Here is a 23,511-nt window from a genome sequence, read left to right on the forward strand (position 1 = left end):
ATTGTGTTGCCCTTTCTTTTCAAACCAAAGCAAATCTTGGTAGCAGACTCTCAGTCATCACTATGATCAGTTTTGGCTATCAAGTCTATGTCTACAGATCAAGGTAGATATTTTTAAGCTATACATTTGTCATGCTTCTTTGTGTTCTAAAGGACTTACTTGCTTTTCCCTGGGGAGAATACCTGATGTCTTTTGAAATAGTTTAACTCCAGTATACTTGTAGAGCAACACCCAGCAGTAACTGAGGATATATTGGGAGTCAAAGAGGGATTAAGTGTAGGTGTGTGTAGTTGCGTAGAGCTTATCAGTAGCAATTTTCACTGCTGACAGTGTAAGTGAAGATTTGGCCTAAAGCATTCTGCGTAACTTGTCTTTTTTGGCTAAAATATATGTTTCAGACTTCATGGCACAGACATGGTTTCTGGTTTGGTTGGCAGAAGGTAACTTTCTGGCTTCTAGAGTCTGGATGAAAAGATTAACATCAGAAAGGAGGCCATGTGTGAAAATGAATTATTTTAATGTGGTTATCTGATTCCTGACTGCAATAGTCACAATATAAACCTTGGCTTTACATACCTGTGATTCTGGAAAACAGTTCAGAAGTTTTCAGGATGTATATGTTCTGTTTCATTAACTGACAAATAAATTTCTTTCCAAGGAATTAAGGGCAATAACAAATTTGTAGATCTATCACGGCTAAGCTGTAAGCCTTTCCAGTCCTCCACTTCCACTTTGTCAAGAATGTAATTTTACTATGTATTTGAAAATTAGGGCTTGCATGCAGAATATACCCCCACTAAAACAGAAGAATGCTGTTTTGAATGCGTATCATAGAATAGTTAGGGTTGGAAAGGACCTTAAGATCATCAAGTTCCAACCCCCCTGCCATGGGCAGGGACACCTCACACTAAACCATGTCACCCAAGGTTCTGTCCAGCCTGGCTTTGAACACCGCCAGGATGGAGCATTCACAACTTCCCTGGGCAACCCATTCTAGTGCCTCGCCACCCTTACAGTAAAGAACTTCCTCCTTATATCCAGTCTAAACATCCCCTATTTTTGTCCTATCACTATAGTCCCTAGTGAAAAGTCCCTCCCCAGCATCCTTTTAGGCCCCCTTCGGATACTGGAAAGTTGCTATGAGGTCTCCAGGCAGCCTTCTCTTCTCCAGGCTGAATAGCCCCAACTTTCTCAGCCTGTCTTCATATGGGAGGTGCTCCAGTCCCCTGATCATCCTTGTGGCCCTCCTCTGGACTTGTTCCAACAGTTCCATGTCCTTTTTATGTTTAGGACACCAGAACTGCACACAGTACTCCAAGTGAGGTCTCACAAGAGCAGAGTAGAGGGGCAGGATCACCTCCTTCGACCTGCTGGTCACACTCCTTTTGATGCAGACCAGGATACAGTTGGTTTTCTGGGCTGCAAGTGCACACTGAAGCTGGCTCATGTTCATTTTCTTATCAACCGACACCCCCAAGTCGTCAGCAGGGCTGCTCTGAATCTCTTCTCTGCCCAACTTGTAGCTGTGCCTGGGATAGCTCTGACCCAGGTGTAGGACCTTGCACTTGGCATGGTTAAACTTCATAAGGTTGGCATCAGCCCACCTCACAAGCGTGTCAAGGTCCCTCTGGATGGCATTCCTTCCCTCCAGCGTATCAAATGAACCACACAGCTTGGTGTCATCAGCAAACTTGCTGAGGGCGCACTCAATCCCACTGTCCATGTCAGCAACATGTCCCATCACCAGTCCCTGAGGGACACCGCTTGTTACTCGTCTCCAGTTCTTTATCCACTGAGTGGTCCACCTATCAAATTGATGTCTCTCCAATTTAGAGGCAAGGCTGTTGTGTGGGACAGTGTTGAACACTTTGCACAAGTCCAGGTGGATGATACCAACTGCTCTACCCCTGTCCATCAGTTCTGTAGCCTCATCAGAAGGCCACCAAATTGGTCAGGCAGGATTTCCCCTTAGTGAAGCCATGCTGGCTGTCACCAAGCACCTTGTTGTTTTTCATGTGCCTTAGCATGCCTTCCACGAGAATCTGCTCCGAGATTTTGCCAGGCACAGGGGTGAGACTGACTGGTCTGTAATTCCCTGGGTCGTCCATTTTCTCCTTATTGAAAATGAGGCTTATATTTCCCTTTTTCCAGTCATCGAGAACTTTACCTGACTGCCATGATTTTTCAGTATCAATAAGCTCTCTAAGTTAGTAGTTGGTGGGTTGCTGATAATCTCATCAAGACCTTCTTGAAGAGTTAGAAATTACATTGGCTTATTTTCATTTAGATGTGATCGGGTTACAACCAGTAAGTTAATGGAGAACTTGGTTTCACACAGGTGCAGGGCTTTTTTTTCTCCCCACTCGCCTTCTGTTTGTGCAGCCTAGCTCAGTGTAAGCATTCTCTCTCTGGGGCATTTGTTGAGTACTGACAATAAGGTATGCCATACTCATACCAAAGCCATGCAGGTGAAACTACAGTGGCATTCATTCTGATTAGGACATTTCTCATCATAGTAAGATGAATTCAGTTACATCTCCTAATCTCTAACCTCTGATTTCATGTTTCAGTCTTTGAGCCCACTTTATGTCAAAGAATAAAATTTAGTGAAAATAAAACGAACCTCAAAACACTTTTTTTTTTTTTTCTGCACGGAATTGTGGATATGTGCATACCAAGTAAATTACTTACGTTTAACTTTGACAGTGTGAATTCAGAAAGTTTACCTTGTAAGTGTATGTTAAAGTGATATACACTGAACTATCAATGGACAGAATTTTCCCAAAGCACTTATAGAAGTCTTAATTTCTTCAACAATACTGAATGTACCCCTGCAAATTTAGTCTTTCTTAAGAAAGGTACAGAGATACTGATTTCAAAATTGGGAGTTTATTCAGAGTGTCTCTGAGATTGTTTGGAGAAAACAGTGTCAAATTAAGTTACTAATACCAATGTTCACTTCAGCATGAAATGTCATCAGATACTGATTTGGAAATTCTGTAAAAAAGGGCAAAGAATTATTTTCTGTCATATAGTTAGGGTTGGAAAGGAACTTAAGATCATCTAGTTTCAACCTCCCTGCCATGGGCAGGGACACCTCACATTAAACCATGGCACCCAATACTCTGTCCAACCTGGCCTTGAACACTGGCCAGGGATGGAGCATTTATCACTTCTTTGGGTAACCCATTCCATTGCCTCACTACTCTTACAGTAAAGAACTTCTTCCTTATATCCAACTTAAACTTCCCCTTTTTAAGATTTAATCGGTTACCTCTTGTCTTATCACTTCAGTCCCTCATGAAGAGTTCCTCCCCAGCATCCTTATAGGCCTCCTTCAGATACTGGCAGGCTGCTGAGAGGTCCCCAACTTTCTCAACCTGTCCTTTTATTTCGTTCTTCCTTTCTTTTTTTTTTTTTTTTTAAACATATGCTTACTAGCTGAATGATGCAGATGAACTTGTTTAAATTCTAGTAGAAATATCTGAAAGAGCTAACGGTGATTGGTACCCAGTAGTTATACCACTTAGAACTCCCAGTATTGATTCTAAATACAGGCAAAGGATTGTATAAAAGGAGTTTGAATGAGCCAGGCGAAGATGTTTATAGCTCCTCTCAGAGGGTATAGGATCACAAATCCTAATTCATGCACATACAGAGTCTGTCAGAGTGTCTGTCCCCTGCGTGTGGGCATAAGGGCAGGGTGTTAGTAATCTGTTCCCTTTTATCCTGCAGCTAAATGCAGGGAAGTGTGCCTACAAGATATCCTGTCAGTTTTTCTGCTACTGGACAAGCTCTCCCCATGTGTGCTCATGAAAACATGAACTTTGCTAATTATCCTCCACTTTGGCACATAATACCCAAAGCACTATTGCATGCTACGAAGCATGTTGCATGCTACATTCCACCCTTTGACCTCTGTCGTTTTGGTTTCTAAGCTATTTAATGGATAAATAGATTGCTGCTTGTGTGGAAGTTGTATACAAGAGGCATGTACGGTGAATAAATAATTTCCTTAGAGAGTTCGCAGCTGCAGGGTCATTGATTTGAAGTGTCACTTGCCAGAGCACCTAAAAAGAAAAGTCTCTTTGGACTTGGAGGGTTTGGGAATCAGATCTGACTGAATGAACAAAAAGATACAATTCTGTTACTTGATGCAATGAAGACAACTCTGCTGGCAGTGAGAATGTGTAAAGGTAGAAGTTCTTAGTGGAGCTTGGCATCTCATTAGAAGCAAGCACTGCACAAACCCAAGCCAGTGGCAAGAGGGAAATAGCAAGAAACCATTAATCCTAGCCCAAAATTGTGCCCTGATAACCAAGAGCAGTTTATAGTACAAGAGTGTATGCCATGGAAATATTTTTTATTAGCATCATTAATGTTAGTGGAGTCATTTCTGTGACATATGTACTTGAAAGAGTCTGATTTCCGTTAGAATGCAGTTTATGGGGAAATGAAAAAGAAAGGACTGCTCCTCTTCCTTTTGACTGTCACAGGAGGTATCTCGTTGCCTCTTGAACATGAATCATGTCACCCTGTTTTGTCGGTCTGTGTTTATGGCAGACAGGTCATCCTTCAGAGCTCAGTTACAATTCTACGAATGCTCACCTGGTACTCATCTGGCCAGTTGCTGGGCAGCCTTGCCTTATGCTGTGCTACTATGGATTGATAGTTCATTGCAGTTGTCTGTTGCAGGCTTTTTGTAGCTCAACCACCAGTGCTTGCATGAGAAGGAAGATCAGACGGCTAGACAGCTCACTGTGCACCCTTGCTTACTCTCTGCTCTCCTTAAGCAGAGCATGGTAAAGTGTGAGTTTGTAGGTCTCGAGTCATTGTGCATTAGTTGCTAGACTCTAGCTCTCAGGCTGTGGCAAATGTGAGGTACGTTTAGCTCTGTGTCCTATTTTTGTGTCTTGGAGGCACAAGAAGAATTTTGGCAGCTTGCTGGCTATAGTGGCAGAACTAGGTCAGAGCCTGTGATGTTTGGAGGGCATGAGTAGACATCATCTCCCAGGACACTGGATGGATGGAGTTAAGAGATTACCTTGTTATTACTGGCTGCCTACCCAGTTAAGTTTTGCCATGTTGCCTTTTGTTTTAAAGCTTTTTAACAGAAGCTGCTAAATACAAAAGTAGGTCCATTGATTCCTTTACAAACAAAAGAGGGTAATAGCACCACGGTGCATGTGGGAGCCATCTTCTACATTTAGGCTAGGGGAAGAGCTGAATGGACCTTCTTAGCTTTGAATGGATTTAATAAGTAAGTCCTATCTACTTCAGGTTAGGATTTGTGTTTTCATCTCCTCTTGAGCAGAAGGTTTGCGACCTTCAGCTCACAGGGTGGCTACTTATGCATAGCCATCTGGCCAACTCATAGGAGCTAGCAAAATCTTACTGTGGGATCCAACTGCCACAGCTTAGGATACTGCTAACAAAGCTCTATGAGGACATGAAAGTCTACTCAAAGCTCACAGCATAGTAGAGAGCCATTCCATAGTCCACAGGAGCCAGATGGGATGTAATGCTGTTTAGTGTGCTTCCTTACTTGCTGAGACCAACTCAGTGGGTCAGTTGACTTGTCTCTCACTTCCCCAGGTTGTGTTTGACACATGCATCCAGACAGGCTGGTTTGTGAAATATGCTTCATCTGTCCATCTTCTCTTTTCAGAGGTGTCCAGCCCTTTAAAAGACCAAGTCAACTCTGCTTCTAGGTTAGTGTGTCACATAGTCTGTTTCCCTCCATTAGGATTTTGGTAGCTGAACTTCCAATTGCATATCAAAGTCTCTGCTGAGAGATGTTGCATGTTTATGATGCTGAAAAGTATGAGGGAGAGGAATTTTGTTAAAGGCGAACAAGTTTTACAGTTTGTTTTCTTACAGGATTTTGTTGAGCTGAATGTCAAAACATGTTCAAGATACTTTTGCAAGGGGCCAATATGAAACATTTAAATGATTGATACTTCCATTTTCTCAAACTGAATATCTGCTTAGCTTTGGGAATTCATGAAAACCTACTGTACTTCTCCAGTTGCATGGAATTGTAAAGCTTTTGGGCTTCCCCTGTACACTAGGAATGTAACCATCTGTCTCTTACCAGTTTGTGGCCATTGCTGATGTTCAGTGTTTGTAGTGAACATGGTCAAGTTTAGCTATGCTTCTGCTCTTGTTTAGGGTACTGCGGTCTGTCAACAAACATTGCTTATGTCTAGGCTACCTCCTAACATTTCCATCAGTTCTGGAAATAATGTTGCACTTGACCCTTGCTGCTTCAGCATTTTGATAAATTGCTCTCGGGCAGAACAGGAACTAGCAGCATGTTGGACACTGTTCCTTGGCCCATGCCACTGTTAGGATAATCCTGCTAGCTCTCTGAACTCCAAAGTGGTGGGGGGTTGGGGAAGAGTTATGCTGTTGCAGGCTGTTGTTAAAGAGAAAGGTTGATAGCCACACTTTGCCAGCTGCATTGTTTAAAAAGTGTTCAGGGCTGTGTAGGTAACTGACAGGTATGACTTTGTAACATAGGCTGCAACAGAACCTTGGAGGACAAAACCCCAACTTTGTCACTGACAAGTTAATCCTTAGAAAATTATTGATTCTGACTTGTTTGATATTTTCTTTATGTTTCATTATCTACTTTGCGTAATGTATGTCCCAGGCATAGTATGTTTTATTTTCACAGTGCTCCAGATAGCACTTGAATGAAGTTTAGTTTCTAAACATCACTATCAGTATGGAAATCTTCAAATTGAGTGCTCATGCTTTCCTGAAATAAATTTGTAATTCTTTTTGAAATTGACAATAGTAGAGTTGTCTTGCTTCATGTGGAGCAAGTTGGGGAATTCAGAGGTGAGGGTGGAAGGCTGACACTGACTTCCTAACGTTCAGTGCCTGTGTGCCCTCTTGCCAGATGTTTACTCATTTTTGTCTTTGTGGCTGTTTTTTCTTACCCTTGTAAGCCAAAGGGGTAATTTAATGTTACATTTAAAGTTAACAGTTCTTTAGGGTTATCGTCAGAATAATTCCCCAAGCAGAACTAACAGTTAAAGGTGAATCTGTAAAATTCTACTGTTTAGTTTAAGAAATTTGTATGATTGCACAACTTTTTTGTTTTGGCTGTATTTCTGGACACAAATAATGCTAATTTTTAATCTTTCTCGTAAACTAGGCAAATGGTGGCTCGAAGTTTGCTGGACACTTTGAAGGAAGTCAGTGATGATGAGAGAGATTGTATTGCTGTGTTGGAGAGAATCAGCAGATTAGCTGATGATTCAGGTAGGTAGCATTAAACATTTTCCTGGTTTTATGAGGGAGAGTCAGAATTGCTGAACCTGTGTTCAGCACAGGACCAGTATGTTCTTTCTCATCTTTGATGTTCAAACTAGGCTTCTGAAATGCAATAAAACACTGTAAAATTTCATTTTGGTAAATCCTCCCCCCAGAGATGACTTTTTCCTTACTATTTTTCTCAAGAGAATTAAGGCCCTCTAAAATGTAGGATTACGACTTTCCATCAGTACATTTTTAATAACTAATGATATATTTCAGCTACCTAGCAGATCTACATGATTATTTTAGGTTTGTAAAACTTAATTTCCTGTCTTGAAAAGAATCTTGCAGAACATTGTGCAAAACTTCTGTTAGTTTTGATAGAATTTAAATGCCAAAGTTGTTCTCTTGGTCCCTTCTGGGCAGCCAGGTGGGAAGGCAAGAGAGGCAGCAGAAATTGGTGACAAGATGCAGATACAAGCAGTGAGTTAGAAGGGTTCTGTAGGTAGAGAAGGGCTTTTGCTTGTGAGTATATTGAGACTGCTGGGTGCCTGGAATAAAAGGCAAAAGCAGGATGAGAAAATAAGAAAAAAAAAAAGTAAAAGAAAATAAGTGTTTAAAATTTAAAAAGTTGTGGGGGAGTGGTTGAAGGGAAAAGTAGTATGGACAGAGCTGCAAAAATATTCCAAGTTGAAGATGCCCTAGAAAGAATTAAGGATTTCATTTCAACAAAGCTGATACAGTTTAAGCACCTGAAGGAAGAAGGAAGGCTTCAGCAGCAAAACATCACAGGAGATCAGAAGTTCATTTTTTTTGTCATTGTAGAAGTGTTGTGGAGAGAAATTTGTATTAAATCTTGTATGAGAAGAAAACATTTCTTCAGTTTAATGTCTGTTACTTTTTCTCCCTTATGGGATTGCAGAACATAATGCTTTCTAAGAGTAGAAAAGTGTTCTGCTGATTTTTGTTATTCTATCATTGTCTTTATGTCCTGGGTTCAACTGTAGCAGTTATATATGTGCTGCTACAGCTGCTGCTGCTACAGATGAACCCAGGACAATTTAAAACACACATTTTTACTTTTCTGAGGGATGTCCTTGTTTAGCCATGAAAAATAGTCTATTGTAAGCAGTACACAATTGTATTGAGTATCTCTCCAAGGATTCTTTAAGAGGAAAAACGGTCACTATTCATTTAGGATTAAATGTGTCTTTAATTGACAACAGTGGTGTGCTACTGTTTCTAGAGTGCTTTCTTAACAGAGCTCTGCTTCAAAATCTGTATATGTTAACGTTTTTGAGCGTCAGAAACTTTCTGAAGCTTTATTTCAGGTTTGGAAAATAGGACAGCTGTGTCCCTAGGGGGAGACGGCCTTGTGAAGCAGTTTTGTAGCTGTAGGCTTTTCATTGATGACCAAGTGTGTCAAATTGAATTTTGCTTGGATAGAAACGTAATGAAAGCCAAGAGTTGAGCTGAAATCCATTTGTTTCCTTTAGCAGGGGTGGAGTACACTTTTAGTCAGGGTTGATATTTTCTCAGTGTCAGTAAAAGCAGCATTTCAGGCTTTTCCTGCATTGTAGAAGTTGTCTCAGATCTGCCAAACTAGTAGCACTGGATTCTGCAGCTGCCCCACAAATTAAGTTTCTGTAAACTCAACTGTGAGTCTTGTGCCTCGAGCAGTTGCAGTATTTGACTTAGCCTGTTTCTGAAAGACAGGTTATTAGAATATCCTTGTGTCTTAAACCATGTGAAAATTCATTAGGGATCTAGATCTTCTTTGTACACTTAATGCATATGCTTGACTATTATTCAGACTACAGCATAGTGGATTTTGTTTGGTTTTTTGTGAGGGAGGATGTTGGGATTTGGGGTTTTTGGTTAAGGTTGCTATTACTAGGCTTGGTTTTAATTTTTCTCTTATCTGATGCTTTTTACCATTTATGATACTTTTTTCTGACCTGTTCTGTAAAACAAACAAACAAAAGACCAAATCAAAACAACAAAACAACTGAATTTGGAATAAGAAAACAAAGTATCTCTGTTTTGACTTGCTTGGTTAGAGCCAGATACCTGTATGGTCATCCTGGAGTCCAGTCATCATGTTTAAATTTGTAAATAAATAATCATAAATTTGCAGAATGGTTTGGGTTGGAAGGAATCGTAAAGCTCATATAGTTCCAACCCCCTGTCATGGGCAGGGTCACCTTCCACTAGACCAGGTTGCTTAAAGCCCCATCGAGCCTGACCTTGAACACTACCAGGGATGGGGCAGCTACAGCTTCTGTGGGCAAATACAAACTGCTGGGAAGTCAAACTAAACTATGTACTAGTCATCTTGTTTCTAATAGGTGATATTCATTAGTCTTACACAATACCTATGCTCTCTGTGCTACTGCTGCTGTTATCTAAAATGCAAGTACAGCAATGCACTAGAAATAAGCAGTCCTTTGTCCTGTAACTTCAGAAGTCCTGTAGTTGGGCTGATGTCATTCAGACGTGGTCTTTGCTTGGAAAAGAAACATGTTTAGGTTGTTTTAGGGTTTGGGTTGGTTGTTTTGTGTTTGGGTTGGGTTAGGGTTTTTTTAGCTGCTTTTTTTTTGTTCAGTTGTTGTTTCGTGTTGGGTTTTTTTTTTTGTTAAATAAGCTATGGCTACAATGAGACAGCCATTTCTGAGTTTGAGAGCAAGAAAGTTTCAAAACAGTAATTACTATTATTCTTCATATACTGCAGTAACACTTCTAGAAAGCTACGTGTCCTCTCTGTTGCGCTAGACACTGCATTAATGTGAAATAAAAATTAATCTTTGCTAGAAAAAGATCTGTGTCCAAATACATGATTGCAGGATGGGAAGTACAAAAAATCATGAGACTGTGGCTTGGTATGATTGACACAGAACTTCACATACCAACTGGCTAGCCAAGACCTTACATTCTTACATTTTTTGAGGCATGATGGCAAAGGAAGATACCAGCTCTAATGGTGTTTTTAAAAAAACTGTTGACAAAAAATGCTCAGACAGCTTTTGGTGGAAATTCATGTGGACTCTTTGAATAGTGTCTTACTAATATGGCTAATTTATGAAGGTTTCTTCTGGGGAGAATAACTGAGCGTTGCCTGTACTTGAAAGAATGCTAAGTGATGCTTTAATATCTGTGAACAGTCAGTGTGCAGGTTGCAGGTGGACACGCAGTGAGTTGTAGTGAAACATATTTTGTGAAAGACAGTTCTGACTACCATTGTGTAACTGCACATACAAATTATATAAAGTGGGTCTTCACCTGACAGGGCAGTTTGGACTCTTTCTACTGAATTAGTTCCAGGTTACATGTGGTTTTGCAGCCTTCAGATTACTAGTATGTTTCTGCTGTGGAAAAAATACCCACTTAAGGTGATACTGGAAATGAGTTGCTCCAAGTGTTGATGGAACACAGGAATTGCTATGCTCTGGTGTCATGTCCTGCTGTATGTAAATGGCAGCACAGAACTGCTGGTAAGTGTAGGAAACCAGTTAGTAGCAGCTGGGGAGTAATCTGTTGCCTCCAACGCACTTACTTCCCAGAGAAACTTTCTCTCCAAATCTCAGTTGTTTGAAAGGAATATTTTCTTCGGTAGTTTTCTTCACTACTGTAGTTGTGTGTTGCTGCCAAGTCTGTGATTTTGCTGTGGTGTTTGGATGTTTCTCAGTCCTTCCGAACTCTGCACTTCCCTGCTGACTTTGGTAGTGACTTCTCTGGAATAGTTACAGCTGACATACCTTGTATTGCTCTTAAATCTGCTGTTCAATCACTTTGTAATTTCTCTGTTTCTCTAGGGACATTAGGTATGGTTTCTCACTTAGATGTTTTTGTGGTGTCTTTGAATCTATCGAAGCTAAGAATCAGCTTGGCATAGAAGCCCAGTGTTTGGCAAATCTTAACTTATCCCACATAAATCCTTGGTAGAGATAAAATGCTTATCTTCGTGTTAAAACAGCTGGGCTTTCTTCGTTCTCAAATGTAGACTAGCCACAAACTTCATGTGAACTTGAACAAGGGCCTTATGTCTGTCTTTTTCACTTACATAAATTAGTATCATTCAAACTATTTTTTGGTACCACCTTGTGAATGGCTTATATGATAGAAGGCTTCATCATTTTGTGCACAAGTATGATTAACTGGCCTTGAAAGTTAACCATAGGCAGAATTATTGCAAGAATGATAAGAAATGATGGGGGGGGGAAGTGACTTCCTAGAGGACTGGTGTTTATTTGATTCTATATAAACAAGTAGGATTTTTTTCTCCTAAGTGACCAATAGTCTCTGTACTGCATAGAATGAGTTGTGAATGCAGTTTGCAAAACAAACTGAATTTAAAAACAATTATTAGACTAATTGGTCATAAAGTTTTGAAGCTGTGTAATCAGACTTAATGTGGATGGCCTCATGACCTTAATTACTTAATAGAGTGCTTATCTTAGTATGACCATTTCAATTCCTGTTGGCATAGTGAGAGGTAACAGTGCCTGTCAAATAGCACATATTACAGCATTGCATTTAACAAAATGCTCATATGTAAGCAATATTAATGGGAATTTTCCATAATGGTGTGGAAGTATTTTCCATACCACTACTCCTATCTTCAGCTGCGCATTTTCCTTTTCTTGATGTGATTCTTTTTTGTTTCTCCATTTGTCTGATGGATGACTAATGGTGACGTTACCCCTCTCTCATTAGTCTGTATTTCACTCCTCACTCTGCCAGTCAGTAATGAAGTCTTATTTCTGGTTAGTAAGAGTAAAGAACCTGACTACTGAAGCAGCACACACACTGGACACATCAGTCCTTCTGATGGATTCTTAAACTAAAAGGGACAGGTTCTGGTTACAGTGCATTTTGCTTGCCTAGATTTTCTTTCGTCTTCAAAAAGGTAGGAAAGTTGGGAGGACAGATGAAATGGGAAATGGTGGAAGTCAAGAATATGGATGACACTGGAAGGAAAAAAAAGGGGGAAGGGAAAATTTCATTCAAGAAAGAAGTAGATCAATAAAGGTTGAGATGACAAACTGAAGAATTTGTGCAAACTTTGTCTCTGATCATGTAAATGGCATTGTTTAAGAACGGACATGTATACAAATCCCATACTATTGCCCATGCTGTAGGCATCTTGGTATGCTGTGGACCTTACATTCAGGCTGAATGCAGAAGTGAGGATCTTTACAGGGAGAAGGGCATACAGGTGTCTTCTGCACGGCTTGTTTCTCTCTAGCACATATGAGTCAATATTTTAATTTGCCTTTCACCTAATTAAGTTTTGTTTTCAAAAGAATGAAAATGTCAATGCAAAATGATGCACTTGCACCTTAACTTTTCACAACCCTTAATAAGAACAAATATTATTAATACTCAGGTGTACTTAAAACATTGGTCAAAATTGTTGGTTAAAGCAGCATTAACATCATCAGTAGTTGTTCTCCATATACACTTTCAGAACACAAAAACGTTATAGGCCCTCACAAATGTGGAGGTAATTTCTGCTTGTATTCCAGAATGGTCATTCTGAGATAATGAAAGCTTTGCAAAATTTCTTCCAAACACTGTACATTGTTGCAGAGTAAGCTGTTGTGAAATAAATCTAGTTGTGAGCTGGCTCTGGAATAATTGCTTCACTTACAAATAACTGTTCTAGAGCAATTAGTTAGTATTACACTGTGCAGGTCTGCAATAATCCCCTTTTAATTTCCAGTATACAGCTAACTGTGGTGCTTTACTTCCTCAGAGCCTTAGCAGGGATGAAATAAACATTACACACTTATATAGGAAAGCTAAGTGTATGTGCTAGGAGTAGCTCAATGAGTATTGTGTCATTTTGCTTATGTGAGAGATGGTGTGAAATTGTAGGGGAGATCCAAGTGTTTTTCCATGCGTGAGGAAGGAACAGTTAATTTAATGCTATGATTTTGATGTCAGATTGGGAAGTTGATTTGTGAAATGACTAAAACTGAAGGTTGGTGTGTGCAGATCAAAGTCTGCCCAGGTTCTGGAGATGTTGGTTGAAATATATTGCTGGCTTCATGTTGTCTGGAAATAGAACTGTGTCATTTTATTCTAGCAACTGATTTTCAAAGTTATTTCACAAACAGAAGAAATGGAAGTCTGTTTTCATTTTCTTCTGTCATTCTCCTAGTTTTGCTTGTTTTCTGAACATCAGTTCAGTATAATTCTGTATGTAGGGAATACACAAGACCTAGAATCAGACAAAGTGCCTAGTGACTGAGGAAAACAAGCATGACTTTGCTTCTGAGATGTATTTTTTGTATTAATATTTCTTTCCACATTTTTTTTGTTTTGACAAGTTGCAGCATGTTATTTTTCTTGTAGCCTGTTACTTTAAGGCACAGACTCGTACCTTCAGGAGATAGCTTGAAAAGAGCAGCATTTAAAAGTACTTCCTCTGCCAAACAGAAAAATACTGTTCCAAGCAAATGCTATGGAGAACCTAATTGTACCCAGTGATTTTTCCAGTGTGCCTAAAAATAGAAACTTTCTGTCTTGATGTGAAGCAAAATTCTCCACCCAGATGTTGTTTATACTGTGTGAAAGCCTGGTCCTGACTGTATTTTACAGTGCAAAAAATATGTAATACAGATGTTTTCCTCAGCTGGATGAGTTTATGCTTTAAGAAGCTGTGTGGAATTATTTTAACTGATAACTACCATGCTCTGTTCACTGTGTTGATGACAAAACCAGAAACTTTGTTACAAACAACAGGAAGGTTTAAACTGAAATGGCAGACGCTGTCTTGTATTGAAGTCTGCTGGAATCTACTTGGATCTGCCACCCGTCTAAGCTAAAGGCAAAGCTGAGGAATGTACGAAGGGAGTAAGAAAGTGCTGTATCTTTAGTGGAAATTTTTGGCATTGTCGCTTGGATCTTTAGGAAACATAATGCAAGGAAAAGCTGTACTGTAACCCCATCAGACTGCAAGATTAGGTTCTATTCAGTACACACTGGAACATATGCTTCAGCATTTGGAAGAATTGAGCTCTTATTTGAATTGGTAAGCTTAAGGTTAAGGTTCTTGCATAGCAGCAGTAATTCCCCAGAACAGCACAAATGCCTTTTTGATAGTGAATTATGGTATTGTGTTACATAGCCAGTTACATACACAGTGCTCATTTGTTTGTTGGTTTGAATTGACCTTAGTAAGATCATAGAGCCATGTACTTAGAAGTTAGGGAATGTAAGAACTAAGGTGACTTTACAGTTCTAATTCTTTCCTGGGCATGAATTTTTCAAATCTTTAATTGCATCATCTCATCTGTCTGTATTCCTCACAAAGCCAGAGCTTGCTTAGTAGCTCAGGAAGAAGGGGGCTCACTTTACATGAGCAACTCTTCCGTATTGTCAGGTGGTGTGGCTTTTTGTCTAAAGTGTTGCATAATAGATGAACCCTGTTCTGAAGAAACAAGGATCTTATCTTTTTGGTACTCATTGCTGTCCTACTGGAGTGCTTCATAGAGAAATTTATGAATTCAGTTTCACAGCAAGCCCAGTCAATTTGGGGAAAGGAAGTGTTCCCATTACTTTACCAGGGGTGGACAAACTGTGGAGTTATCATAGTCAAAACAGTCTGCTCATTTTCAGTGTCTGTTGTCTGAAGCTTTATACGTAGCGCTTGATATGCTTAATACATAGTTCTTGCTGGCTTTGATTGCAGTGGTGGTATTCAGCCATGATGACACAAAATTCTGACTGCAGTCAAATAAGTAGTGTGCAGTTACTCTCTGAAGAGTCTGGTTTGAGTATTTTGCACAGCTTCATGCTAGGCAAAGAAATGAATTGGTTTCCTCATCGTTTTGCTTCTTTCACTCTGTTTGATAATCTGTTTTGGTAATATCGCAGTAAGCAGTCCCAGCACCCTCTCTTACCACCGTTTGCCTTGCTTCTATCATCAGATAGTTCTGCAACTTGGGGGAAATGTGTGATTGCACAGGGAAACCAATCTGATATGTCAGTTCTTGCTGTTTAATCACGTTGCTGTGGTGGGGCAAAAGCTGTGTCAGCCAGATCAGTTCTTTGATATAGTTTGTTGTCTGGCTGCACAAACAGTTGCATTGGCATAATGGAAGCCACAGTTTTGGGGTTTGGGAGGGTGGGAACTGCCTGAAGCAAATTTGGAAACAATTTAAGAAGCACTGATGCCAAACATGCAGCCTCAGCCAGATTTATCTTTCTCACTCTTCCTCTGTCCTCCCCTGCCCCCAAGTCATTGTCTGTCTGCTTCAAGAAATGAGACAAAGTCCTGAGAAGTGAGAATTAAATCCTAGTGGTAAGTGTTGTGACAGAAGCCTCTTGTACCCTTATCAGGGATATCTTGTACCCTTATCACCCAGGATCATGTCCTGAGCATGTCTTGAAATAGCAGCCTTATGGGAAAGATGGAAGCAATTCCCTCCAGCCCTGGCATTGGGCTCTAGTTCCAGTTTCGTATCCAGCAAGTTCCAGTCTCCTTTACCTTCAGTTGCTAGCCTTATCTCCTTGTCACTTGCCTTTCAGCCATCCATCCCTCCTTGCCCAGCCTGATGGTTCTTCATTCTGCTCTGTTTCCCATCTGCAGCCATTTCAGAAAGGGTTGCTCTTGGGTAAGGGGCTGTGCACAGTCTTAGCAGCAGTGATGATGACTTTCTCAGTCTCAGGAAGGAAGGACTCTTGTCTGTAGTTGCTGTGCTCTCTGTTGGCTACTGTGCAGGTGCAAATGCATAGGGTGTTTTCAAGGCCTCTTAGCTTAGCCATCTTTGGGCAGGTTATCACACAGATGGAAAAACCATGTTGAGGTGTAAAAGGATTGCTTTCTCTGGCATATTTCAAGTTCCCCTTCCAGAAGTGAAGAAGCTAGGGCTTGTCAGATGAGAGGACCAGAATCCCATATAGCAAGAAAATAGGCGGTTTTGCCAACTTTAGTCTTGAAAACAGCTGATCTCCTTTGGTTGTGTGAGAGACTGTGACAAGGAGTCCCCCTCTGCTCATTTCTTCCCATTGGTACCAATTTTGGGTTGACTTTCTGCTTAGCAGGTTTATTTAAAGTAAGGGATGCTCATAAGGAGTTCAGACAGATTATGATATTCATAGCGTTTGATGGTTTGCTCTCTTAGCTTTGACCTGTTTTTATTACTGAGAATGTCAAACCTGTCCCTTTAGTAGTTTAGCAGTACAGAGTGTAGTTGTACCTAGTTTTGACGAAAGATGGTGCCTGTCAAAACGAACCTCGACAGAAACACACTGACATGAGCCCTTGGGAACGTACTTTGTATGTACGGGACCAGCTTATTCTAGCATTATGCTTGTAAACGTTTATTGTGCCTTTTTTTTTTTGTTTTATTTTGACCCCAACAGAGCCAACAGTGCGGGCAGAACTGATGGAACAGGTGCCTCATATTGCTATGTTCTGTCAAGAGAACAGACCTTCAATCCCATATGCTTTTTCCAAATACTTACTGCCTATTGTGGTGCGATACCTCGCAGACCAGAATAATCAGGTAAGTATCTTTTACAAATAGTTTATTTGCTAGTTGAATACACCTGATGTGATGCTCTGTTCAAATAACATATCACCATACAATTGTGTCACATTTTGGGGTAAAAGGTTTGAATGGACATGAAATACATGGCACTCTGAACTTTACTTTTCCAGCATTTTTTTTTTTTTTTATCAAACATGATCTGTTCTGATTTGGAGCCCTTTTTCTGGTATTATATTCTCATGGGCAAAACCAAACAGTCATTTGGTAAGCTTACATAATTTAAATTCTGGCAAAAAGTAACAGTAGGTCACAAAAAATTGACTTCTCAATATAATTCATTTTTTAACACCGTTGGGTACCTTCATGACCAGTTATTTGTGTATCAATTCAATGAAGTTTGGGATTGAACTTTTGTGTTTTGTTTCTTTGCATGTGTGAGTTAGCTTGCCTAAAGCTTTTTTTGTAGGCTTTTCCACATCATTTCAGACTAGACTACTTCTAGGTAATACATTATTTTAAAATATTTTGGGCCTCTTCAGTGTTACTTCTTTTCCCTTGCCTTTCCCACATTTTCCGTAATTAAAAATACATACCCAAACCTATGTTTCTTAGTAATGTACATGAATTTATGCATGAATTAGCTGTTTTGCTAATTCATGTATAATATAACAACCATACTTGTGTTTGATATTCTCCTGCTAGCAGATTGAGTGATTCTTTTCATCATATTAACCTCTGCTGATACTCCATAGTTGATTTGGCTGGCTTGCTCTGAAACAAAGATCTCAAAGATGTTTTTAAAATTACTGCATTGCAGTATGTAGTCTCTTGCTGTATGTAATGCTTTCTCTTCTGATTAAATTCCTTTTTTTTGAGAGGCAGGGGTTGCCATGTACAAAGTCAATTATTAATGGCTATCTTATTTTTGTACAGGCTTTGTTCTTTTTCCCCAGATAGAACTGAACAAAATAGAGTCTCAGCATTTAAAATATGTTTGAAATAAACACACTTACTCAGTGTCAGCCGAACACTTTGATCTCAGAAAAAGAGGATTTGTTTAAAGTTCACATTCCTTAAAACTTTGTTATTCCTGGGTAGTTGTCGTGCTTTGCTTTATGTATTTCATGAACTCTGCCATGGCTACTTTTTTTCACATTGCTGTCCCCTGTTTTCAGAAGTATGTAGGTGGGCACTTTTATAACAGCACTGCCTTAGTTTATAATGTGCAGTTCCTCTTCAGTTCAAACATAGTTTGTTTCAAACACAGAGTGTTTGCAGAAGTGTTTCTGAAGCATTTGGCCTCTTGCAGAGTGCAACTAGTTTAGGTGTGTGACAGTATATAGGTACAGCTTCCAAAATACAGGATATTTATTCAATCAAAAAACCCCTCTCTTTGAATTCCTTTGTTCTTTTGTCTTTTCATGATAGGTGAGAAAAACAAGCCAAGCAGCATTGTTAGTTCTGTTGGAGCAAGAACTCATAGAGAGATACGATGTGGAAACCAAAGTATGCCCTGTTCTGATAGATCTGACAGCTCCAGACAGCAATGATGATGTGAAGACAGAAGCCGTGGCTGTAAGTAACACCAATGCCAAATCACACGGTATAAAGTTTGCTTGAATGCTTGATATTCCAGTCATGGTAGCACGTTTCAAGTTGCACATCCATTTGGTATTAAAGAGAAAAGAATTTTCAATAACATTATGTACATACAAATGAAAAGTAAACATAAAAAGCCTCTGCTTAACTGACACAGGATTTTGTGTTGTGCAAGCATCCCTGATTAGTGTCTGTCTTGCCTTTAGATAATGTGCAAAATGGCCTCCATGGTGGGAAAGGACATCACAGAAAGACTTGTTCTTCCTAGGTTTTGCGAGATGTGCTGTGACTGCAGAATGTTTCATGTTCGTAAGGTATGACATATCAGCATCTGGTCTGGATTGTCTGTGGAAGGAGTGTCATGAACTTGGAACTTGCATTTGGCTAAATGGGTTTTTCCTGCTGGGTCTCATTTGTGACATGCATAAGTGAAAGCTATGGGGTTTCTTTGTATCTCACATTTCCACAGATTTTATATCTGACACTGAGTTTTGTTCCAGAGTTCTTACCTTTATTATCAGGAATAAAGAAAGAATTTGCTTGTCCTATGATTGTGTAGGTGGTTATTAAAATTTGAACCAGCTGTAACTGATACAACATCAGCCACCTGAGCTTATATGGTAGATTGCAGATAAGATGAAAGATGCTCGTTAAGATGAAATAAACCAATACTCCGTCATGGTATTTAGGTGCTGAGGCTGTGTTTTGGTTTCACCCTGCAATTGCATAGCTTATTTTCTGTGACAACTTCTTGTATTCCTTAATCTGAGAGCCCTTTGAACACATTTTATTCTTCCCTTTCACTTAAGTTTTGGGATGGTTCTTTCGTGATTAAAAAAGGCTGATTAAGCTTGAAATGAAGAAAACAATTTTTAATTTTCTTTTTAACCATGGGAACTGGTGGAATGGGGAAGTAGCTGATGCTGAAACCTGGGTTTATGTTTTTAGAAGCTGTTTATTTTTTTGCTTTGATTTTTGTTTGCTGTATTAAAACTACAGTCTTAGTGGTTGCTCTTTTGCATTTTGTCTTCAAGGTATGTGCAGCCAACTTTGGAGATATCTGCAGCGTGGTTGGGCAGCAAGCCACTGAAGAAATGCTGGTAAGCTGTTTTTTAATACTTTTTAATATAAGTCAATACTGGAGCAGGACAAGGTACAGGGGAAGGGCAGCTAAAATGATTGAACAACTACATTGCTTTAGTAAGAAGAGACTAAATAAGCAGGGACTCTTCAATTTTGCTGATGTGAGGTTATGAGTGACGTTTACAAAATCTCAAAGTTACTATGAGTACAGTATTCTTACTTGCAAAGTCACACAGTCTAGAGCTAAGGGGTACTCAGTTTTAGAGCTGGGAGAAGAGTTAAACTAGACTGAAGAAAATATTTTGGGTGGTGGAGGCAGAGAGTAGTATTTGCAAGTTAAGAAATACATTAGGCAAGAAGTAGGCAGAAACGTGTCTTCTAATGTCCATAAATGCAGTGAGAGACTGTAGCTACAGGAGGAGCATGGGAGGTATAGACTGCTAGAAGTGGTGAGGCTTATGTGGTCTCTTTTTAAATGGCATCACTTAATGCTGCTGTTCATTGGTTTAATCTTTTAAAGTCAGTTTTCCTGACTCTAACAAAGCTTCACAGCCCTCTTGGGAAGAAGGGAAAGAGAAAGAAAGGCGGAGAAATCAATCTGGGCAATAACAAATGAAGTGAAGGGAAGAGATACAAATCGGAAATTGAAAAGGAGGGAACTGGATGGAGGAGTGAGTAGTAAGGAGAGGATCCTTAGCAGTGCCACCCGTTCTCCTGGTGGGTCAGAGGAGCTAGTGGATGTTCATAGGCTTAGAGACATTACAGGGCTAGGGAGCAGAAATTGCCCTGACGGTTGCTGGGCTCCTTCTTCCCAATTTTTCCTCTTGGGGATGTGAATAGTGAGTTTGTTGAGGGCCAGAAGACTTCAAGTAAGTGCCATGAATTAGTGAAGGACTTAGATGCATGACTTCGAAAAAGGCTCTGTGTCATTTTGCAGGTGCGGTATTGGAACAGGTAGGCCTAATGTGACCCTCAGGGCATTTTTTACATTCTTACAGCGTCTGCTGCATTTTTCCCTAGGTACTGTGTGATTCAAGCCATTTGATAATGAAATATCATTGCGCAGATTTACATCCTGTATGTTTCTTCATTTGGAATGTAAATTGATTTCTCTCCCACAAATGATCTTTTAGTTATGTATGTCATAAATTTGGATTAAAACTGTGTAGAGTGTACAGTTAAACTATGAAATAAAAAAGTTATTTTATGTGAAAGCAATAACATGGCTGGGATGGTTGGGGATCTCTTTCCGTAACAGAAAATGCCATTTTCTGCCTTTTTTGTATTATTAAAAGGAAAAAAAAAAAAGGAGGGGAGGGGGAAGCTGAATGGCTTTAGGTGAAACTTTGAGTTATAACATAACTGCTTTTTAATCAGGAGCAAAATCCAGAAAGCTTTGCTGCAGAAAGTAGGAACAGCTGAAGATCAATAGAGCTGTAGCAACAGTCCTATTACTTTCTACACTGCCTACTAAAAATGAAGGCAACCATGTGATGACCTGCATGTCTTTGCTTCATCTGCACTGTCCACCATTTTATCCTTACTGTTACCATTTCCAACAAACCCAAGCACCTGACCAACTTCAGAATACTTCAGTTTTATTAATAAACCCCCTGGTCTGTTCAGACATGTTTGCTTTTGCACTGAATGCAGTGTTTCTTTCATTTCCCTGTTCCTTTACGCATTTAGGTCCTGCTTTATAGGGTAGGTGGTGACAGAGATTGATAAATCCAACAATGATAAGTTGGAAAAGAAAGGGTTGTTTTTCTTTCTGAAGGTGGTCTTTTGCATTTCAGTGAGGCTCTTACAAACACACACACACACACACACACACACACACACATATATATATATAAAAGGAGGTTAAAAATAATACTTTCTTGCTTGTCTTCACACAGGTGAATTGCCCTTATCTGTATCCATAAGTAACATGAGAGCAACTGATTAGAAGGGTGGTACCACTGAATGTGTGCTCTTTGTCTTGCAAATATTAAACTAATGTATATGAGTGTAAGGAGAGAGAACCAGATGCAGGAGATGAATGTGAAAAAAGAACTTGCTTCTAAACAAGTACTGCCTGCTAAGACTTGCAAATTTACTCACTGTGTTCCTAACAGCTGCCGAGGTTTTTCCAGCTCTGCTCTGATAATGTGTGGGGAGTTAGGAAAGCCTGTGCTGAATGCTTCATGGCAGTTTCTTGTGCAACATCACAGGAAGTCCGGAGGACAAAATTGTCAACCCTTTTTATTAATTTGATTAGTGATCCTTCACGATGGGTAAGAATTGCTTTTTATTTCTTGACTAGCTGTCATATGTAAAGGATTTTACTCTGATAGTCCATATAAAACTTCTCGTAGGTGTGGATAACACAATGTGATTCATTCGCCTCAAGCAAAATTCTTCTCAGACTGCTTAGTTTGTCTGTGGGTGTAGGAAGTTCCTCACGTTTTCATTGCAGCATATCAGAAAACCTGTCAGGGGGATGGCTTTTCTTAGCTGCGGAACTGCCTGTGACTTACTATTGCTGAAAATCATCAACAAACTTGGAAAATTATATGTGATGCATTTATATTTCTTGAGGTCCCTTACCACCACCTCTTGTTTTAGGGAGCAGCCGGTCAGTGGAGTTTGGTGGTGTTGTTTGTTGGTTTTGAGTTGGGTTTTGTGTGTATGGTGTTTTGGGTTTGGTTGGTTGTCCGTGGGGTCTTATTTGGTGTTGTGGTTTTTTATTTAATTTTTGTTTCATTTTTGTTTTTTTATTTCATTGGTTGGGGGTTTTTTTGTCTTCAAACCATGTTAAGTTTTTTCTATTGTGCAGATGACTTGTGAGATCCAAGTAGATCTCACAGTAGATCTAGTAGACCTTTTGCACAGGAGCATGAGCTCATGGGTTCTGACAAATCATGCAAATTATAGCCCAGCAGAATTAAGCAAATAAAAAAAAAAAAGGTAGATAATTATTGGGAAGAGAAGAAGAAATAGTAGGAGAAAGGAGGAACAAATGAACAACATGGCCAGATAGGAAATGGAAGGAAATGCAGAGCTTATCATTAATCAGACTTATGGTAGTGAAATGTCTGTTCACCACACATAATTTTTATCCTTTCAACTTGTTAAAATTCTTAGCTGAGCTTTCAATTTTACCTGCTTCTGCTTTCTAAACAAGAACGATTTCTTCGGTTCTGGGAATTAGGCCTGTCAACCTAATTACCATGATTTAGCTGTTTTTACCCTGCTTATTCTTAACTTTTTTTTTACCTAGCACTTTATGTACATGACTGGCTGACTCTTTCCAGACAAGAGCCTCTGGTTTTGCTTTCCTCAGTAGGCTTATGAGCCTTACAGTTCCTAGTAGTGGGCATTTATGTTTTATAGGGCAGATGTGATTTATATATATATAAATAACTCTTTTTTTTCTGCCTTGTGGACCCTTTCCACTAGGTCCGCCAGGCCGCTTTTCAGTCTCTGGGGCCTTTCATATCAACTTTTGCTAATCCATCCAGCAGTGGCCAGTACTTCAAAGAAGAAGATGGTAAAAACCCAGAAGGTGGTGGTTCTGTGCAGGAAAACAGGTAAAGAATTTACTGAATCTAAAAATTATTTTTTACTTCTTGTTTTTCTTCTGTATGAACCACAAGTTTAAGAAAATTAACCTTCCTGTATGAATTGTATATTTATCTTGGTAAATGGAAAGATCTGGAACTTCTCACTTCACAGGCTGCAACATTTTGCAGTTATATACTAAAAAGACATGACTATTCAGTAACTTAAGATGCCTTAGGATATACCTTCTGTAATGAAAAGACTGACAAACAAGCAAGAGCACTGGATATAGACTACCTAGATTTCAGTAAGGCTTTTGACGTGGTCTCTGGTCAGATCCTCATAGAGAAGCTGATGAAGTATGGGTGAATGAGGAGATAGTGAGGTGGATTGACAGCTGGCTGATTGGCTGGGCCCGGAGGGCACTGATCAGCGACAGGTAGTTGGAAGCCAGTAACTGGTCATGCACCTCAGGGGTCAGTGTTGGGTGCAGTCCTGTGTAACGTCTTCATTATTGATC

General features: G+C 39.7%; 1 protein-coding gene across 7 annotated transcripts in view; it reads left to right on the forward strand.

Moving 5' to 3' along the window:
- PPP4R1 (protein phosphatase 4 regulatory subunit 1) overlaps positions 1-23,511 on the forward strand; it is a 63,612-nt gene that overhangs the window by 20,829 nt on the left and 19,272 nt on the right. For all 7 annotated transcript variants that reach the window (XM_061356289.1, XM_061356288.1, XM_061356294.1 and 4 more), the window contains 7 exons: positions 7,166-7,272; positions 16,639-16,781; positions 18,195-18,341; positions 18,572-18,679; positions 19,400-19,465; positions 21,566-21,724; positions 22,890-23,020. In XM_061356289.1, the coding sequence (XP_061212273.1) occupies positions 7,166-7,272; positions 16,639-16,781; positions 18,195-18,341; positions 18,572-18,679; positions 19,400-19,465; positions 21,566-21,724; positions 22,890-23,020 (861 nt within the window). The remainder of the gene's footprint in view (positions 1-7,165; positions 7,273-16,638; positions 16,782-18,194; positions 18,342-18,571; positions 18,680-19,399; positions 19,466-21,565; positions 21,725-22,889; positions 23,021-23,511) is intronic.

Source organism: Neopsephotus bourkii, unplaced genomic scaffold (genome assembly GCF_033783945.1).
Source record: "Neopsephotus bourkii isolate Nb327-2 ecotype Australia unplaced genomic scaffold, CSIRO-AGI_Nbou_v1 NB_846, whole genome shotgun sequence".
Taxonomy (NCBI): domain Eukaryota; kingdom Metazoa; phylum Chordata; class Aves; order Psittaciformes; family Psittacidae; genus Neopsephotus; species Neopsephotus bourkii.